The sequence below is a fragment of the Podarcis filfolensis genome, assembly GCF_964270895.1.
Source record: "Podarcis filfolensis genome assembly, chromosome: 13".
Classification (NCBI taxonomy): Eukaryota; Metazoa; Chordata; class Lepidosauria; order Squamata; family Lacertidae; genus Podarcis; species Podarcis filfolensis.
The window spans coordinates 50,724,197-50,742,770 of record NC_139615.1 but is presented as its reverse complement, the minus strand read 5'-3'; the positions used below and the strand labels follow the sequence as shown (position 1 = coordinate 50,742,770).

Sequence of the window (18,574 nt, the reverse complement as noted above, 5' to 3'; positions counted from 1 at the left end):
GAACAGACAAAGTCATGGAAAGGGCAGTCGATGGCTCTGCTCTACTCCACAGCTGGAGGCAACAGTGCTTCCTGCTTGCTGGTTTCCCACAGGTTGGCTACTATGAGAACAGGATGCTGCACTAGACAGGCCATTAGCTGGATCCAGCAGGGCTGTTCTTACATTTTTACAGACAATAGTGGTCTCCGTTGAGCCAGGTGGTGTGCACGTTGAGAGCAAACCCCAGTGAAGTGATCTTGCCTCTCCCCCTGCTGCCTGTGTGGAAAGGGTTTCATGGCCTTAGTGAGCACCTTTTGTTCATTTTAGAAACAATTGTTTTTCAGTGTTGAAAAAGAAACTCCTAAGAGATTTCACCGAAGGGACTTCATGCAAGGATTCCTTAATGCAGCCAGAGTTCTAGTGCTCTAAGGATCTGAGTTTTAGCCCAGTAGGCAAGTTGGGTAGTATTGTATTACGTTAGTTCCATTGTAAACAGCAGGGAACTGGCTGGGTGTGAATGATGAGCAAAATGTAAGGGTGCGTGAAGTGTTCGTTGACTGCTTTGTGGAGAAAGTAGGGCAAGTACACCTTGAATGCCGTATGAGGCAGGATAAACGCAGCTGCCACCTAAACTGTACAGTTGCAAGGTATGCTAAGCTGCCTAAAAATACTCCAGTAGATGAGATCAGAAGGTGAATGGGATCTAGCAAAGGAGCTAGCCTGCGAAATCAGCTTTTAGATAATGCACTTGGATCTTTTCTTCCTCTGGAGATAGGTGAAAGTTAATGACATGAGCTCCAATGCTGCTTCTCAGGTGATGGCTGCAATTAGCCACTTGTGGCCATGGTATTTGTCCACTAGCATTGTGATGTCATTATGTCACGCAACCTGTGGCCCTCCAATGGTGACTGCAACTCCCATCAGCCCTGGGCAGCACGGTAGATGGGGATAGTGGGAATTGCATTCCAGCAACACAGGGTAGCCACCCATGAGAAAATAGCATATGGGTGGGATGCCATGCAATTATGAAGGGCGTTCTAGTCAGTAGTGCATGTGACACAAAGCAGCAAAAAATGCTCTGACCATCAAGGTATGTTGAACTGAGCTACCCAGTGATCTGACCACATTAAGACTGTTCTCTTAGAAATGTACACACACGACACTTGCAAAAGCAAATTAAGACGTTTATATTAATACATTTATTGATCACTTTACCAACTTAAGATACAATTCTATACTCTCATCAGCAATAATATATATATTACAGAAAGTTTGCTTTTAAAGAACAGCTATAAAACACTATGAAAACTGACATCTATTCTCAAGCCAAGCTTTTTACAGCACTATTAGAACAACTGATGAACTTGATTTTTTCTAATGAATGAAGAATGTTTACTTGACAGAAGCCATCAATGTGGTTTTAGAAATTAGAAAGACAACTAGCAGAAGATTTCAGCATTTGGAACACTTATCACAATTTTAACATTCACACAGATAAAGTGATACACATTTGAGTTTCTAGCATTAATAAATTGTGTAAAAATATATTGCATATATACACACACACATATATAAATTTGTTTCATTTTCCTGAAAAAGCCTAGTACAAACTAGTAGTATATAACTCACTTTCAAGTTTCTTTTAATTTACTTGTGTAAATATTTAATACTGGTATTATAAATTAATAAAAAATAAAGACCTGCAATCAGAATAGATTTTGCCTGGGCCTTACTTTCCACTGTTAGATTGGCCAGCATATGGTGAAATTTCATCAGCCAATGTTAGCTTTCTGTTTCTTTTGCCATTTTCAGGGCAATTCTAAAAGCCTCATTTTGCCTTTTAAAATTCCTCCCAACTCCCCTCACATTTGGGAGCAAATTAGTCAAGCTCCAGGACTGACACAGTTTCTTTGGCCTCCCTGAGGGCACGTCAGGAGAGGCTTTGGAGCGCGCAGACCAAAGGCTGCTCACCCCCTAGAGCAGAGGTCGACAACCTGAGGCCGATGGGCCAGAAGCGGCCCATGAGGGTGGCTTAACTGGCCCATGAGCCACCCCCAAACAGAGCCGCCTGCTCAGCGAGTCCCCACGTGCTGTGCTAAACCGGTGCGGCGTGGGAACTCTCTTCTGCGGCTCCAGAAATCGCTTCTGTGCATGCCCAGACGCCGGAAATTGCTTCTGCAAAGGTGCGATTTTCAGGGTCTGGGCATGTGCAGAAGTGATTTCCTGCACCGCGGACATGTGCAGATGTGATTTCCGGCGTTACGCTGTGCAGGCCTGGCTCACAGAGGATCTCCGCGGGAGTGATCCTGCCCATACCTGGTAAGCCTTGCCAACCCCTGCCCTAGAGCATCCTGTTTGGGGGCCAACCGTGGTCCGGCAGCAGTGGTGGAGCACCAGGGAAGCCTCCAACCGCAAAGGCTCCCCCTGCTGGTGAATTCCGTAACATCCATCAGCCCCTCGCCCTGCGCCCCAGAGCTTAAGTCTGAAGTTACACCAGATGTTTTCCAAACTAGAAATTCTCAGTAACTGATCTCACTCCACGTTTACATAGGACTTTCATAATGTTTGAATCTCAGCGGGGACAACACGCATAATCTGGCAAAATGGGCACTATGTTAAAATGCATGGTTGCGTTTTAACATGTTACTATCATAACAGGGGGGGATCCAGTAAGAATTCACACTGCTAGAAGGGAATTAACCACCCGCTACGCTTGCATCCTGACAAAAACTGCACCTCCAAAAAGCATTCCCCCGAGAGCGGCTGCTGCTGGTGTACAAATCTATGCAGGCGTACTCAGCAAGACACACACCCTGTTTCATTTTGAGTGACTTCCAGAAAAAAACATGTCCTAGGGCGTTGCTCTAAGTTTGACTAGTTTGTGGTGGGCGGGGCCCACTGTGCTCAGAGCAGCCAAATGTTACGCCTTCTGAGATCTGAGAATACATTGTACAGGTTACCATTTCACTGGTTTTAATGCATGACGTGTCAATGAGGAAAAAGAAACAGGTGGAGTCCATGCCAGCTCTTATAATGCTGTCTAGTGTTCCGGGAGAGATAACAGCAAGTTCACCTTCTCCACCAGTAGCCAGCATATGATGCAGTTGCATCTCTAGGTAGCCAAAGGGAAGCAATTTGAAAGCAAACCATGTGTTGTCATATGCTGGGGTAGCCAATGTGGTACCTTCAACTCCCATTAGCGTCTCCCAGCACGGCAAATGGTCAGGGTTGGGAGTTATCCAATAACCCTTCCCTGGCCATATGCCAAAAATTTATATATATATATTCAACAAAAAAGATAAGCCAAACCTGTGTTTCCTTAAATTGTGCAAAACAAAAAAAGAGGCAACAAAACATGCTCACAGTATTAGTCAAAAATAGTTTTCAATATAAATATATAATCTTCCTCTTGTGCTTAAAGTACGTGGAAACATTTACATTTCAACAAGGATAAACTGATTTACTTATCCCTCTCCAGTTAACACAGCAGAGCAGGAGTTTTATAACTTGCTACCTTCCGAGAACCTTCTACATCTACACCTGACACAGAAACCGAGTTTGTTGCAGAAGACACACAAGCAGCTCCTAGGAGAGAGTCCTTGCTCTTGTTGGCCCTGGCTGGCCCAGCCTCCTGTGCCCCAGTAAACCAGAAGTGACCCCAAAACACACCAGTTTCCCTTATGTTTAGCTATGAGTTGAGGGAGAAAGATGGCGATTGGAAGACAATGGTTCAGATCCAGTCTGAGGCTGTTACACTTATTTCAGTGGCACCAAAGTTCACCTACATGCAGCTGCAAATTTATGCACACTTAACTGGGTGTACATCTGATAAAATTGAATGGGGTTAACTCCCAAGTAAACATTATTTAGGAGTAAGTCCCATTTAACTCAACAAGGCCTACCTCGGAGGAGACGTGCATGGTTACTCCAGATACAACCCAGAGGCGTGGATCTGTCACTGTAGGTTCTCCAGATGTTATGGACTATAACTTTAAAAGTACCATGCTGCCCTGGGCTGATGGGAATTGAAGTTCAGAACATCTGGAAAGCACAGAGTTTGGGAAGGCTGCCATAAGCTTCTGAGGAACATGCCCCCCCAACCCATGAACAAAGTTAGGGAAGAGGCGGCAGTGGTGGAACACATGTAATGGTTGACACACATCTTTGCCAAGTGTGCCTAATGCACATTTCGTCTGCAAATATGACCACCAAAACCTCATAGAACCACGTGATAAAATTGGCATGTGTTAGTTGTGAAATGGCTTCCATACACCAGTCATCTAATAGCTTAATAGCATTTGCACAGTGGATGTTTAGCATAGAGGAAAAAGCAACAGCTGCATTTTGTGGTTCACATTTACCCTAATTATCAACTATACCCATATTCAATCTTTACTTTTAAAATACATACAAACCCATCTAACTTTAAAAATAACAGCTAGTTTAAGAATTTTACGAACCATGCAAGTTTCTACGCTCCTCCCTGCCAACTATTGTTTATTCATTTTAAATTTGATTTGAGTAAGTTTTGACTTGCACTGACGATTTTAAACATAACCAAGCCTTCCTTAAAAAAATGCAAAGACTGCAGCCAGAACCAGTTCCTTCCAGTGTCAAGACGCTTCATAACAAAAATCATTAAGATTTTGGTCATGGTCCCCCAATCCCTGTGCCATTTCTGGAGCAGCCCTTCTGCCCTTTGCCAGTATCAGGATCTGTCCTTCACATGGATCACGCTCACACAATGCAAACCTGAGACCACTGAAATAAATGGACATTTTGTCATATGCCTCAACTTTTGTGGAGTTTATTTAGTATATATAACCCTGAAAAAGTTTGCCGCCATTTACATTTCACTTCTATGCATCCTTGCATCTTACAGACAATTCCAGGATAGACTTGAATATGTCTCCTGTTGGGAGCACAGAACCTAAACTGCAATTTCAAGTCTATCTGGCGCTTCCTCAGAACTATTTGCCACAACCAACTGGCCATGGGCAGGGAAATGACACACAAGGATTTCTACACATCAAAATGATTGTGTGGCTGCTCTCAGACAAATGGTTGTGTCAGGAAGCAGAGATGGAACAGGGGTACCAGCTCCTGAGGACCCAAACCTGGGTGGGGTTTTTTGGGGGGGGCAATGTTTAAAAAAGTCAGGGCCAAGCACAGAGTGACTTCATTGGCCGGATCTTTCTCCTCCTCCTCCTGCCACAGAGGTGAAGGTGAGGGGAAGCAGCCCCCCGGGCAGTGGCAGCAGCAGCAGGAGGAGCCACCAGCCATTGAAGCCACGCTGCCATCGCTTTCAGCTCCACACCTGGCTCTTCCCATTGTCCTGACATTGGGATGTTGCGCATGTGATGTTGCATGCGCAACGTCAGCCCTCCCAATCTCCCTCACAAGTTGGGGCTTCTGAGATGGAAGAGTTCATTCCCATGTCCAAACTGATGTGATCCATGCAGAATGGTAGATTGTTCCACCACACCTCCAATGTACAGCTCCACATTTATATCACACCAACAACGCAGTGAAACAATTACATGAACTCTTGGTCATATGTCAACCAGTTCATATTCTCAGTATATTAAGCAGGTCTTGTAGATCTTTAAAAGCAGAACCACTGTTGTAGTTTCCCCTAGTTCTATCAATATCTGTTAGCCCATGACCCTAGTTTGCTAGGAACAGAACACCTACGGGAAGTAATTTCCCTTTTAGCAAAATATACCCTGCTTTATTCATGGATTATTGCTTCCTTATCTTTAACTGTTCATAACACTGGAGAGAACAGAAATATACTTTGGCATCTTAAAGGTGTGAAAAAATCTATCTATTTACTGTTAGGAGGAGGGCATTTCCCTAACTAATGCAGGGATTGTTGTTGTTTAGTTGTTTAGTCATGACCCCCTGGACCAGAGCACGCCAGGCACTCCTGTCTTCCACTGCCTCCTGCAGTTTGGTCAAACTCATGCTGGTAGCTTCGAGAACACTGTCCAACCATCTCGTCCTCTGTCGTCCCCTTCTCCTTGTGCCCTCCATCTTTCCCAACATCAGGGTCTTTTCCAGGGAGTCTTCTCTTCTCATGAGGTGGCCAAAATATTGGAGCCTCAGCTTCATGATCTGTCCTTCCAGTCAGCACTCAGGGCTGATTTCCTTCAGAATGGATAGGTTTGATCTTCTTGCAGTCCATGGGATTCTCAAGAGTCTCCTCCAGCACCATAATTCAAAAGCATCAATTCTTTGGCGATCAGCCTTCTTTATGGTCCAGTTTCTAAAAGGTGTTAACTCAAGCCTCCATCTGTAGTAGAGATATTGTGAATATCCATTCCTGCTTCGTTTGTGAAACCGACATGCTGGCTGTTGTGGAGAAGTGTCCTAACATACAGTAGGTATCATGGGAGCCTCTTTTGCTCTCACACATACACCAAAGTGGTGACTTGTGTGAACAGTTAAGCTAACTGTTGGGGGATACGGTGTACATAGTGGGCAACAATCAATCTGATCTATATTATCTTGCTTAGATAAATGTTAATGCTTTTAAATGGGCAGCATGACACAAATTTAAGCCACTTATGCACACAGTTTGGTGGGATAAGAGTGCTGGGGGGAAATTGACAACCAATGCGCCCCTTGGTTTCAGACAGTACATGGGTTGACAAGTCCCAAAAGTCCAGGACACAAATTTTCATGGCCCTCTAGTGGCTATGGTGGCTCATTTACCAGAAGTAATGTATTTCATGTTAAATCTGAAAGTATATACTCAATTCTGACCAAATTAAGACTCCTAGAGCAAAAATATACATCAGGCAGCTTAGTTTGGTCAGAATCCAGGGCTTTTTAGACCGTCTACCCATGTACTGTCTGAAACCAAAGGGGTGCATTGGTTGCCAGATGTGAAATATATTGGCACTGTTTTCAGCTCTCCTACCCCGCCAAGTACTGATTTGGATCAGAATTTAAAACATACAAATACTGATTTAGAAAGTAGCCCGGTTTGCAATCCAAAATATGCCTAGCAGAGTAAGGTCTTCTGGGCATTTGGTTATTCACCCTGAGATGCCACCTGAACAGCAATACATAGTCAGAAAACAGAGGGAGACGAGGCCTTTCAGAGGGAGAAAAGGTCTTTTGGACTTCCAGTGAATTAAAGGTGCAAGTCAAGTACAGTGTACTCTACTATCATTTTTAACCAAATGGTGATCTAAGGAGGGATAGACTATGACAAGCCACTTACATGTAACTAAGATCTGTTCTAGGTAGTCTACCGATGTTTTTAACATTTATCACCCATACGCAAGTACTGTATTGCCAATTGCAGGCACACAGATACATCTTGGCTCCCACGACTGAGTAGCTAACAATGAACATTAAAAGTTCGCAATGCAAGCCTAACATACAAAAAAGGGGTGACTGCTTGGGATAACCATGACCACAGTTTGCACATTTTCCTCCTTTTTGTGAAGTTTGAGACAGTAGCTTCTAAACCAATAGTGGCAGAACCTATCTATAGGCATGAAACACAAGTGTCCTTCGCAGCTGCACATGTAAGGCATAGGGAGACTTGAAGCAAGACACACTGTAGAGTACACTCAGGCACAAAGAGTTGAAAGTTTATTCCATAACAATATCCCACAAAGTAAACGGGAATTTCAAAAAATTCTGATTTAAGATACAGTAAGCGCACAACTTATGCAGGGGATGTGTTCTGGGGATCGTGCCTAAAGACAAAATCACTTATAGTCAAAACCCACTGATGGCTGGGATTGCCAAAGTCATTTTTCCTGGATCCTCACCCCCTTTCATTTATTCATTTTTGGCCATGCGTGTAAAGCTGAATGCACACAAGTTAAATGTGCCTAAGTTGTGGCTTACTGTATGTTGGGGGACGGGGTCAAACAGCATAAGATGCTACTCCCTGGGGAAGCCCAAGGGAAACTGCTGGAAACTGAGACAGGAATGATAGTTTTATGTTTGGGAGACTTCAAAGTCATTTGCAAAGTAATCTCGTTTGGGAGGCTTAAGAATAAACTATATACACACACAAAAACAAAAGCATAGCTAAGCATCCCCCCTATAGAGGAAGCTAAAGCTTGGGATAGCATCTGCTTTGGACATTTAAAACGATGCAAGCTTGTTTCTTGGCATCTCCTTCTAAGAGGATCTTTGGGCAACGGTAGAAAATGCCACTTTCTGCCCGAGAGCTTACAGAGCTGCCTCCTGATCAAAGTAAACTGCTGTGGGCTGGAGTCCAAACTGACTGATGGTCTCCCTCAGGATAAGGCGACTTCATACATCAAGGTCTAAGGCAGAGTTGGTAATAAAAAGCTCCATTTTGGGCAGGGGCGGCTGGCCTGAGGCAAATCGGGAAGGTGCCATCCGGCTGGGTTGTGTGGTGGCATCCACAAAGCGGCGGCAAGAGCGGTGGGTTCCAGCAAGATCTTGCAGAGCACACAAGGTCTGGTGAGATTTCTGCAAGGTCGCACTGGGAGCTGCCACTGCCGCTACCGCCACTTCTCTAGCGGTGGCAGACGTGGTGGAGAGCCTATGAGGGTGCCACCTCTTGGGGTTCTGCCACCTGAGGCAGCTGCCCTGATCCTGGGAAGGCCTTTCCTCTTAAAGTGTCCCTGCTCTTCCCTGAGTCCTGCCCTTCTGCCTGAATTGCTATGCATGGGCTTAGGAGGCCAGATAAATTGCCCACCTTATTCTAGACTTGTTTCAGATGTCAACTAAACACAAAGGAAGTGAGGGGGAGGGTGCAGGTCAGTCAGATTCAGCCCACAGCTTCCAGTACAAATTCCAGTGACATGCACAGGAATGCAACGGGGGGGGGGGGAGAAGATTGACTTGAGTCCATAAATTGCATGTCTATAAAATTGGAAGGGAAATTCAGGCAATAATCGGAAACTCATTGAGGGTCCCATATACATATGCAGCTGCACACATAGACAGCTGGGTTGCCTTCTTGGGTGAGGAATGGGCTGCATTCTGGGCACATGGAGCCTTTTTCCAGGTCTCAGCAGATAACAAGGCAGTCCCAGTGTGCATGATGCTACAAAAGTGTGCACCCTTAAGAGGCTGTATAAAACTCCACGTATGCATATTTATATATACATAATATACCCTGGAGTGATTTACACATAGCAAAAAGAACACTATGTGCTTAATGTGATTTATTCAATCAGCAAATAATTGTAAACACATTGTGGTAGTAAAATAGCTTTTTTAAAAAACCTACATATACAGATCTCTATCATTTTCACATTTGGAGAATTGTTTCACATTTCCCCCTATTTATTCAAAAAGGGCCTGATGATACCCTATTGTATGGAAAGGAGATAACGAAGGCCGGCATCACTGCAAGTTTACAGTATGTTTTGCACTTAAATAAATACTTAAAGGGGGCAGAAGTCACTGACAAGGAATATACAGGGATGAGAGTAGCTGATGTGAGAATATTCCAAGTACACTGTTGCATGCAAACAGCGACTTAGGTTGCAACCCTATGCACGTTCACCCAGCAGCAAACCCCAAAGAACACAGTGGGACTTATTTTTGAGTAGACATGAATGGAATTGTGTTATTAGGTGACTGGACTGGAAGAAGTAGTCCTGTTTTCATAAACTGCGGTCTGATGCATGGACACCCAGGCCTTGCTTCTTCTGACACCGCCTCCTCCTTTAGTGGCACAGTGGTAGAAAAAGGGATAGAAAAAGCCAGCAGTTTCAGAACAAGGAATGGGGAAAGGAAGAGAAACTGGGATGTCAGCAGAGCATGTCATTGTTTCACAAAACTGCTTGCTTTTTAGACATCCACGCTTCAATGGTGGCATCTCTTGTCTTTTTGTTTTAAGATAAATGAAAAATGAACATGGATCGCTCATTTTAAAAGTAGCTTTCCCTGACTCTAGAAGGCCACCTGATATGTAATGCCTGCTCTAAAATCTTTTGATGAGAGTTCTGCAGTAGACTTTAGTGCTAAAGGAAGTTTCCATCAAAAGGAAAACTACTATTTGCCCAGAACATGGTGGCATTATTGTTACCTTACAGTGAGCAATCAGTGTTCATGGCCAATTCATGTGAGCAAATAGCTGCTAGGTTTTCAGACAAAAAATGTCCGAAAGAGACATGCTAGACTGGATCAACAAATCAGGTATCTTCCTGGTGTGCTTATCTGCTCATATTACATCAATGGAGTCTTTCACATCCACTGTGTTAATTAGCTGCCACTGGAGGACATAGCTGGATTTGTTCTGAATATTGTATTTAGTGTAATGAAGTTCTGTGTAATAACATGGGGTTCCCCATAAGCCTAGCCTCGCTTTAAGCTTGACAAATGGGCTCCAGAGGGTCTGCATTAAAGTATTCAGTGCTCATTGTTCCATCAAAGCAAACAGCCCTATGATCAACGCTCTAGACACTGAGCTTGTCCCCAGAAAGCAGATGGATATATAACTAATACCAACTATCACTATTTCAATACCAACAGGCCTGGCACACTCACAGACCCTTTCTGGCAACCACCAAAACCACCATCCTGCAAAAACATGCCGAAAATTCTATAGACTTCCTTTTCCTCAAACCTGATATTTCAATATGTCAAAAAACAAAGGTTCCAGGCAAACAACGGCAGTGCTTAACAACATTATTATTTTGGATTCATGCTTGTAGTGCATTCTGAAGAATGCATGGTTGTAAGTCACAATAAATACCTTCCTTAACAATGAGGATAAAGACAACTGCAAATGACAGAAGGCCAGTGCTCGGACAAGGGCCAACTTCAAGGTGCTGGCCTGTGCGAAGGAACAGTCAGAGTTACTGTAAGCAAATCAGTGCAGCCAACTCTTTAGCGTTTACTGGGCCTGTCAAAGAGACAGCTATTAAGAATGGCAGTAAAATTGATCAATCTCTATTCTTCTACAGAGGAGATACAGCTGGCCTGTATTCCACAGAAAACAAGACTGAGGACTCAACTGCTGGCAAACCTCCAAGTGAAGATTACAGCTATTATTTTACTGGATTGTAAGTTCAACACAGTGTGGTATTTACTCAATAATAAAGACAGGACACATAAAAATCACCTTATTGACTAGACAGTTACTCTTCAGCATACACGCATAGAAATCTTTCAAATAAATAAATACATTACGTATGTTGTCCTTTTTCAGGAAATATGTTAATTATATCCTTTTTCTCCCTTAAAAGAAGCAACATTTCAGCACTATTTAGACTGTGGCTCACTGGAACATGATGGTTGATGACATCATTTGTAAAACAATGAATCTGTAGTTAATCTTTTCTACCTTTGTTTTCCATCAGCAAACAATCTGACAATTAAATTATGTCTGCTTTACACTGAGTGAACAAGAAAACAACAAATTTCCTTTATTCTGGAACTATTTAACCAACATAATGAATCAAAATGTTGTTTAAGGTAATGATCCAGACAAAGTAGATAATTTCAACTGGTAGTATTTCAAATAGATATTTGGGTGGGGGTTTGAACTGCCATATTTCATGTTTGTTGCAATCTTAAAGAAATAGTAATACATAACTTCAATGACACATAGTGTTTTGTTTTTTGTTTTTCTTTAAAGAAAATTTGCGGAGGCCAGGAGAGAGAGCTGCAATTTCCCTTTTCTTTGAGAACAGGGACAAGTGGAGTCTCAGTTTTCTACTAATGGAGGGGGAAAGTTGCTTTAAATTATTGTTTCTGCTCTTGTTCGCAAATGGTTGAAATCAATGTATTGGCTTTTACAGGATAGCACCTTTTCAAAAATAAAATAAAAGTCAATAGCCATTTAATTCCCTTCAGTTAAAGGCTGAATTCTTACGTTTGAGGTGCATCTGTTCCATATTAAGACATTGTTCAGTAACAAATAATCAAATTGAGCAATTGGATTCTTTTTAGCAAAGCTACTAGCACATGTTGCCTCCACTGTAGAAAAAAAGACAGCAGAACAAGACAGAGAATTAGGCATATAGGAATGTTTGCGATCTGCTACCAGTACAGACGAGGCGTGGTGAGAGAGCCCTTGGTGTGGTTTCTTGACCAGACTGCTCTGCTGCTTCCTTTTCACTGCCATAAAGCATGAGGAATGTAATGAAGTGGTGCTTCACTGCAAGAGTCTCAGTCGATGTCAAAAGTGGATCCTACAAGACAGCTTTCCAACATAGTCTTTTTGGCATTTACAGCAACAGGTGAGGCTCGTCTTGTTCACCCCTCACAGGTGAACCTTCTGGCTTTGAACCTTCAGGCTTACTTGCTTCCTTGCACTTTCTGATCGTATGTGCCAGCATGCTTATACCCAGATACATAGCCAGACGTATCCACCAGATCTTCACGTCCTGCTTTGCCTTTGCCTTTCCCAGTGGGGTCAAATCTCTCTTTATGGGAACCAGTGAAACGTGTTGTGTCTGTAAGCCGTGAGACAGTCGGAGATGAAATGGCTTTCTATTAATGGGGAGAGAGAAAGACAGACAGAAGAGAGCATTAACAATGTAAATAACACACACACACACATACGTGCATGAATATATATGTAAATCAAGGTACTATAACTTCATGGTCCTGAGGACCTCTGTTCTGCTTTGCTTGTTCCTTGCAGACCATCAACCATGACTGGCTCATGGGTTTTGGCTACCCTAAACAAGACAGAATGGGGGTTTTTAATGCTTGGTCAATAACTGGGATCAAATGAACCCTCACATTGCTGACAGGTTTTATTCAAATCCTCTATAGCTCCATGTTCCAGCAGTTCCTCAAGCATAATGAGATGTGAATTGCCATGTGATGTTTCAGCTGTCCTCCTAAATCCGGTGGTGGTGGGGAAATGATGTTTATATTCATAAGTTTTTTGGGGGAGTAAATTCTATCCGTGGTCTACATGAGCACTTCTAAAACATATGATCAAATGGCAGTCAGCAGTTTTGCTGGTGCTTTCAAATACAGTAGGCAGTGCTTCTTGAAATGCCCACGTTGTTTGACAGCTGAACCACCCGTGATGTAAACATCCCAAGAGATTTAGCTCCTTAGAAGACCTGTGTCTAGAATCAATAGAACTCTGGGATGAGTTTTGAAACATAACCCAGCTTGCACCAAGAAATGGGTCAGGTGTCCTCTCTGTGGTCAAAGCATAGGCAGAAAACTACAGCAATGGTGCTTACCTTTAATGCCCTACTCAGCCTAAGACCTGGGTACCTGAAATAACAGCTGTGCCCACACTCACCTGCCCCTGTACCGAGGTCATTGTCTAAGGGTCTCCTCTAGCTCCCTCCACCACCCAAGGCAAGGTGACCAGAGACAGAGAGCTTTGTCAGTGGTGGCACCCCAAACCAGAGGGCCTGGGAAAATAAACACACATTTGCCAGATGCTGAACAGTTAACATTGTTGGCACCAGGCAAATGCATTTTTATCTGCACAGGCTTTTGAATATATTTTAATGTAATAATGGTTTTTAATGTTTATGTTTTATTTATGTCTTATCTTTCTTTTGTAAACTGCCCTGGATACCCTGAAAAGGGGTACTGTAAAAATCTTGACATTGTTCTTGTTAAGTGTTATGTTCTTTACACTTTGAGGTATTCTTGACCTCTTGGCAACTATGTTGGAAAGCTCTCAACCCAATTTTAATTTATTCACCTTTACTTCCAAATGATGTCATCCTTGGGAATTTTTATTTCTGTGACTTTATTTGGAGAATTACAACAACAAAAAATAGATTGATACAACAAATTATGCAATCAATCCAAATGTGTTTTTTTAAAAATACATAGTGTCATCTATGTAGAATAAAATGGGTGATGAGATCTCTGTCTGAAAGGTCTTATCTAAAAATAGACAGAAAGGAAAGTGGGAGATGGAATTGTGTGAATAATATATTATTATTTCAGCAACAGCAACAGGTTTAATTACAGCGGGGTATTAGGACTGGACTTTAATGTGAACAGAGTTTGCGTCTACATCACTGCAGAGGATGGTGGGACACATTCTCAGTTCACAGGGAGAGCTGGCCACATCTAAGCATGAATGTTCAGACAAGGAAACTACTTCCAGCTTGATAGCTAGACCTTAACCATCCTGCCCTAGGGGCAAGACTAACCTTCCTGAAGGGCTGGCCCAGAACGTTTTGCTGCTTGAGGCAAACCCCACTGCCACTGCACCCCACTGCAAGCATGTGCTGCTGCCTCCTCCTCGTCCTCCACCATGGACACACCATGCTGCTGCCATGCCCCTGCCTCCTCCACAATGGGTGTGCCCTGCCACCACGCGCACACCCCCTTGCCACTGCCACAGGGGATGGCTTTGGTGTTGGAGGTGTGGCAGCAGAGATGGAAGCACAGTTGCACAGGCAGAGGAGTCAGTAAGCGGCATGCTCCCTGGGCCCAGGTCTGCCGCCCGAGGCGTCTGCCTCACCTTGCCTCATGGGTGGGTCAGCCCTGCCTGCCTGTGTGGTACAGCTCGCCTTGCCACAGCATTTTCTTACTATCTGACCATCATATAGGAGGCTACTTCAAAGGTTTTTGAATTAAAGCACTGCATTTGTCTTCAGTGCATTTATGGGAGGTGACCATAGTCCAATATGTCCAGGTTGGCTCCCCTACAGCTTTCAATACTGAAAAGGAAAGTCATTATTTGGGTTTAAAATAATTTATTAAAAAACTTTAAAAAAATTCCCCTTTAGCATGTGGCAGAAATTTAAGAGGGATATCTGATACTTGAGCAAATGCTATTATTTTCACTGCGGACTGGTGCCAGTAGAGATTTTGCCAGTGCTGAGAAAACAGTAAGAGATGCAGGACCGACCTAGCCATGAGGCAAGGTGAGGCAACTGGCTTAGGAGGCAGGATCCATGGGGCAGCAGATACCATATATAAATCTTTAGTCCCCCCTTGTTCCCGATGTAGGATCTTCACTCATCCCTTCTTGCCCGGCCAGGGGGAGAAGCACCCTTTTGTGGTTTGCCTCAGGTGTCAAAATGTCTTGGGCTTGCCCTAAAGACTGGGGATTCCTTCCAAATTGCTCCTAACTGAGTAAACATTGGGCTTTCCAAAGTCCACCCAAAGGCATGATGGAACATTGCCATGTCCTTTTTCAAAGCTGGTGGCTGCAAGCCTTCCTGGCCACCTCTTAGCACAAATCATTCTGGGAGACAGGATGATTGAACATTCTGCCTCTAAAGGCATCTACTTCAAAAGAAAAATGGAATTTGAGCTAGGAAAATCCATGGCTCTGCTGGACGTGCTCAAAAGAACCTTGGAGATAACAATTCAAATGGCGTAAGAGTTTCCATTCCTTTCTTTTTCACCGCTCATTGTGGATGCTGTGAAATTTATAGGTTGGATGGAAGAGTTCAAGTGCCAGCTGTTCTAAACTTGATTAATGTCCACCATGCTTTGCATATATATCAACCAAGGCATCAAAGAAACAGCAAAGGTTTCTGATACAACAGTGGGGTCAGCCTTTAAGAAACCACAGATTCAGTTCTTTGCAGTTTTCCTAATCCATAGCAATCAACCATGTACATGTCACATTATTCTTAAGTCAAATCTCAGCTTGTCCAGTAGCTGTGCAGTCAGAGGCCTCTGGTGGGAGTGCCTGCTTCACAGAAAACACTGTTCAAGATTGCATTTTGAATTTGGGGCACCTTTGTGTACACATCACACTTTGAAGTCCACAGGTCCTAAGAGGCATTGACCACATTACATGAGTTAGGGGGATTCTATTCCCAGGCACTGGAACAGGTTGTCCTCCTTCACTGATCAATCTTAGGCTTTCATCATATTAAGTTCCACTGAGGTAAGGAGCAGAGCGTGGCCCTCCAGCTCAGCCATCACCTCAGCAAACTTCTCAGCTTCAGTTCAATTCCTATAAAGTGCCATGGGTCTTGAACCAGGAATAATGGCACAGCTTTCTCCCAGTAGCGGATGGGGGCGGGTGGGTGGGCTGCCACGGCTTACCTAACCTCCAGTTGGTTGCTACCACTTACCAGGAGATGGAGTCAGTGGTGACATCAGTGCACTGGCTCAGCTCAGCTGGCATATTTGTACTGTGCCAACCTTTCTCCTCATCTACCGCCTGGTATGTCGCAGAAACACAACTGACCAGAGGTCAGGTGAGCAGTGGCAAACCACTGCTGCTTACTCCCCACACCATCATGGTATTTGGTAAGTGAGCCTTTGGTGCCCTTAAACCAAATTGTTGATAAAGCTAGTGTGAAAGAGGTAGTCCCACTGCTTGCTTGGCAATGCCATGGGCTGGCGATGGCTCACCTGGCTCTGTTAATCTTCAGAATTAGCCCTGGATTTTGAGAGTAGAAGCAAGCAACTCATTTCCACAGCCAGGACTGGGCTGCAGTTTGGTGATCAAATACCCAGTGTGGCTTAGAATGTAACAGAATGTGCCGCCTTTGGGGGGCGGGGGATAGGTAAGCAAAGAAAGCCACAGTGATTGCCCCTTCGTACTTATATACAGTAGGGTACATGGAATTTGCCCCATCTTGGAAAGAGTTCAAAGTTCTCACTTTCCATTTAGCTGTATGTTGATGAGCACTATGCAGACTACAGCAAAATTCTTTATACACGTGGCAAAGGGAAACTAAATGGCTGAAGTATTGTTCTAAAAAAAGGAATGATCAACTGACTAAGCTTGGGCAGCTCAATCCTTCCAAATCCAACTATTTGGAGACTGCACCATGCCCCCCTTGACATCACTGACAGCATATATATACACACACACACACACACACGCCACTAAGCTTGGAGTAGAATGGGAAAGATGCAAGAGTGAAAGAGCTGATTTTATTCTCGCTGAAGACAGTCAGAAGCTGGCTTCATCCATTTCCACCCTTGCATCATTCACTCATTTAGCCACGATTCTAGATTGAGATAGGTAGCCATGTTGGTCTGACGCCGTTGAAATTTTTTTTTAAAAAAATTTGTGACTTCTGTTTCAGTGTATCTGAAAAAGTGTGCATGCACACAAAAGCTTATACCCAGAACAAACTTAGTTGGTCTCTAAGGTGCTACTGGACTATTTTTTTTATTTTTTATTTCATTTAGCCACATGATGTGGGGGCTGGGGTGGGGGTGATATCTGCTGGTACAGTGGGAGCCACACAATGCCATGGTGCAGAGTGAAGGCTGCTATCTTTGTTCTGAACTGTTCCATGGCTAATATGCAAGTGGCATGTTATCAAAGTCCTACGACCCAGAAAGCCCACAATCTGAGAATTATGCAGTAGAAAAGACAGAATTTCTGTATTTTGCACATTTTAACTGAAAACGAGAAGAAGTTTCTAGCAGAAATCAAAATCTTTAAGCATTAGGTGAACAGGAATATTGGTCATCAGGCTACATCTCTTATGGAATGTTCTGGCTTCGCAAAAGCTGCCACAGAGAACATGAGAGTGAAACCAGATGAGCATCCTGCTGGGTTGATCAAAACTTCAGGACTCTTCTTGTGAGAGAAAATGAGAAGTCTGCGATTTGAAGAGAGGCCTTAGAAAAGAATGTCAGAGCTACTGAGCATCAGGCTCCCATACCGTGACTCCAGCTATGACGGGGGCCTTCCCTTCAATGAGCTTGTGCATTTCTTGCACCGCTTCCTCGTTGCTCTTGTCTTTGAAACGCTTCTTGGACAGCTCCTGAAGTGCTTCCTTGAACTGCTCAAAAGTAATTGTCCTGGATTTCCCCCTAAAGCAGACAAAACAAAAACGGGAGATGTTACAGAAACATCTCAATGTACCTGTAAGAATTACTGCACAAACAATATTTACCACGTGGGCCACTAAATCTCCCGGTTTCCATGTACTATGCAACTCTTAACAGAACATCTAAACTTAGGTTTCGGCTCTAAAACAGTTTTACTGTCCCCACAGGTTGCCTTCAATGCTTTGGAGAAGTCGAAGATCCATTTGATGTCAGAAAGAGAGTAGATCGTGAGAGGCACCTTCCCCTTTGCTATCAATCTTTGTTATTAACAGTGTAGTGCCACTCTAGGAATACTTTGGGAAGACGTCGCTGCTCTGCTAATTTTCTCAAAACTGCAGGAGGCTCCAGGAACAGGGGCAAGGGCAAGTGCACACAAACTCCACTCCACTGTCCCTCAGTCTGTGGGTTGCCCTTCAGAGGGAAAACATCAGTGCTCCAACTTCAGCTTCAAATTTGTATTCAAAAAGAACTTATTTTAGCTGTCTTAAATAGTATTACTATTTTAGTATTACTCTTGGATCATTCTTTTATCTTAACTACGTGCATGAATATTGGCCTTGATCTAGCTAAAGGCAATCGCAGGCCTTACAGTGAAACCCTATTCTTGTCCACTGAAAAATAAATTCCAGTGAGTTCAGTTCAATGGGGCTTACTGGTAAGAGAAATAGGATTGTAACCTTGTCCAAAGGAACAAGCTTGTTGCAACTTTCTTAATCCCGTTGCTTTCAGTGGGACCTACAACACAATCTTATGGTGGTTTAGTTAGAATTTAGTTCCACAATGCTCAGTTGGGGGGCTTACTATCAAAAAATGAGAAGAAGATACTTAGGCACAAGGAACTTTAGTTGAATTGGGGCAACTGGCTTTTAAGAAAGTAAAATGGCAAGAT

General features: G+C 43.5%; 1 protein-coding gene across 3 annotated transcripts in view; it reads right to left on the bottom strand.

Moving 5' to 3' along the window:
• Positions 1-1,155: 1,155 nt before the first annotated feature.
• TPPP (tubulin polymerization promoting protein) overlaps positions 1,156-18,574 on the bottom strand; it is a 59,353-nt gene continuing 41,934 nt past the window's right edge. For all 3 annotated transcript variants that reach the window (XM_083583608.1, XM_083583609.1, XM_083583610.1), the window contains exons 3-4: positions 17,517-17,667; positions 1,156-12,426 (exon numbers count right to left, since the gene is read on the bottom strand). In XM_083583608.1, coding sequence (XP_083439734.1) covers positions 12,232-12,426; positions 17,517-17,667 — 346 coding nt within the window. In that variant the 3' untranslated portion in view covers positions 1,156-12,231. The remainder of the gene's footprint in view (positions 12,427-17,516; positions 17,668-18,574) is intronic.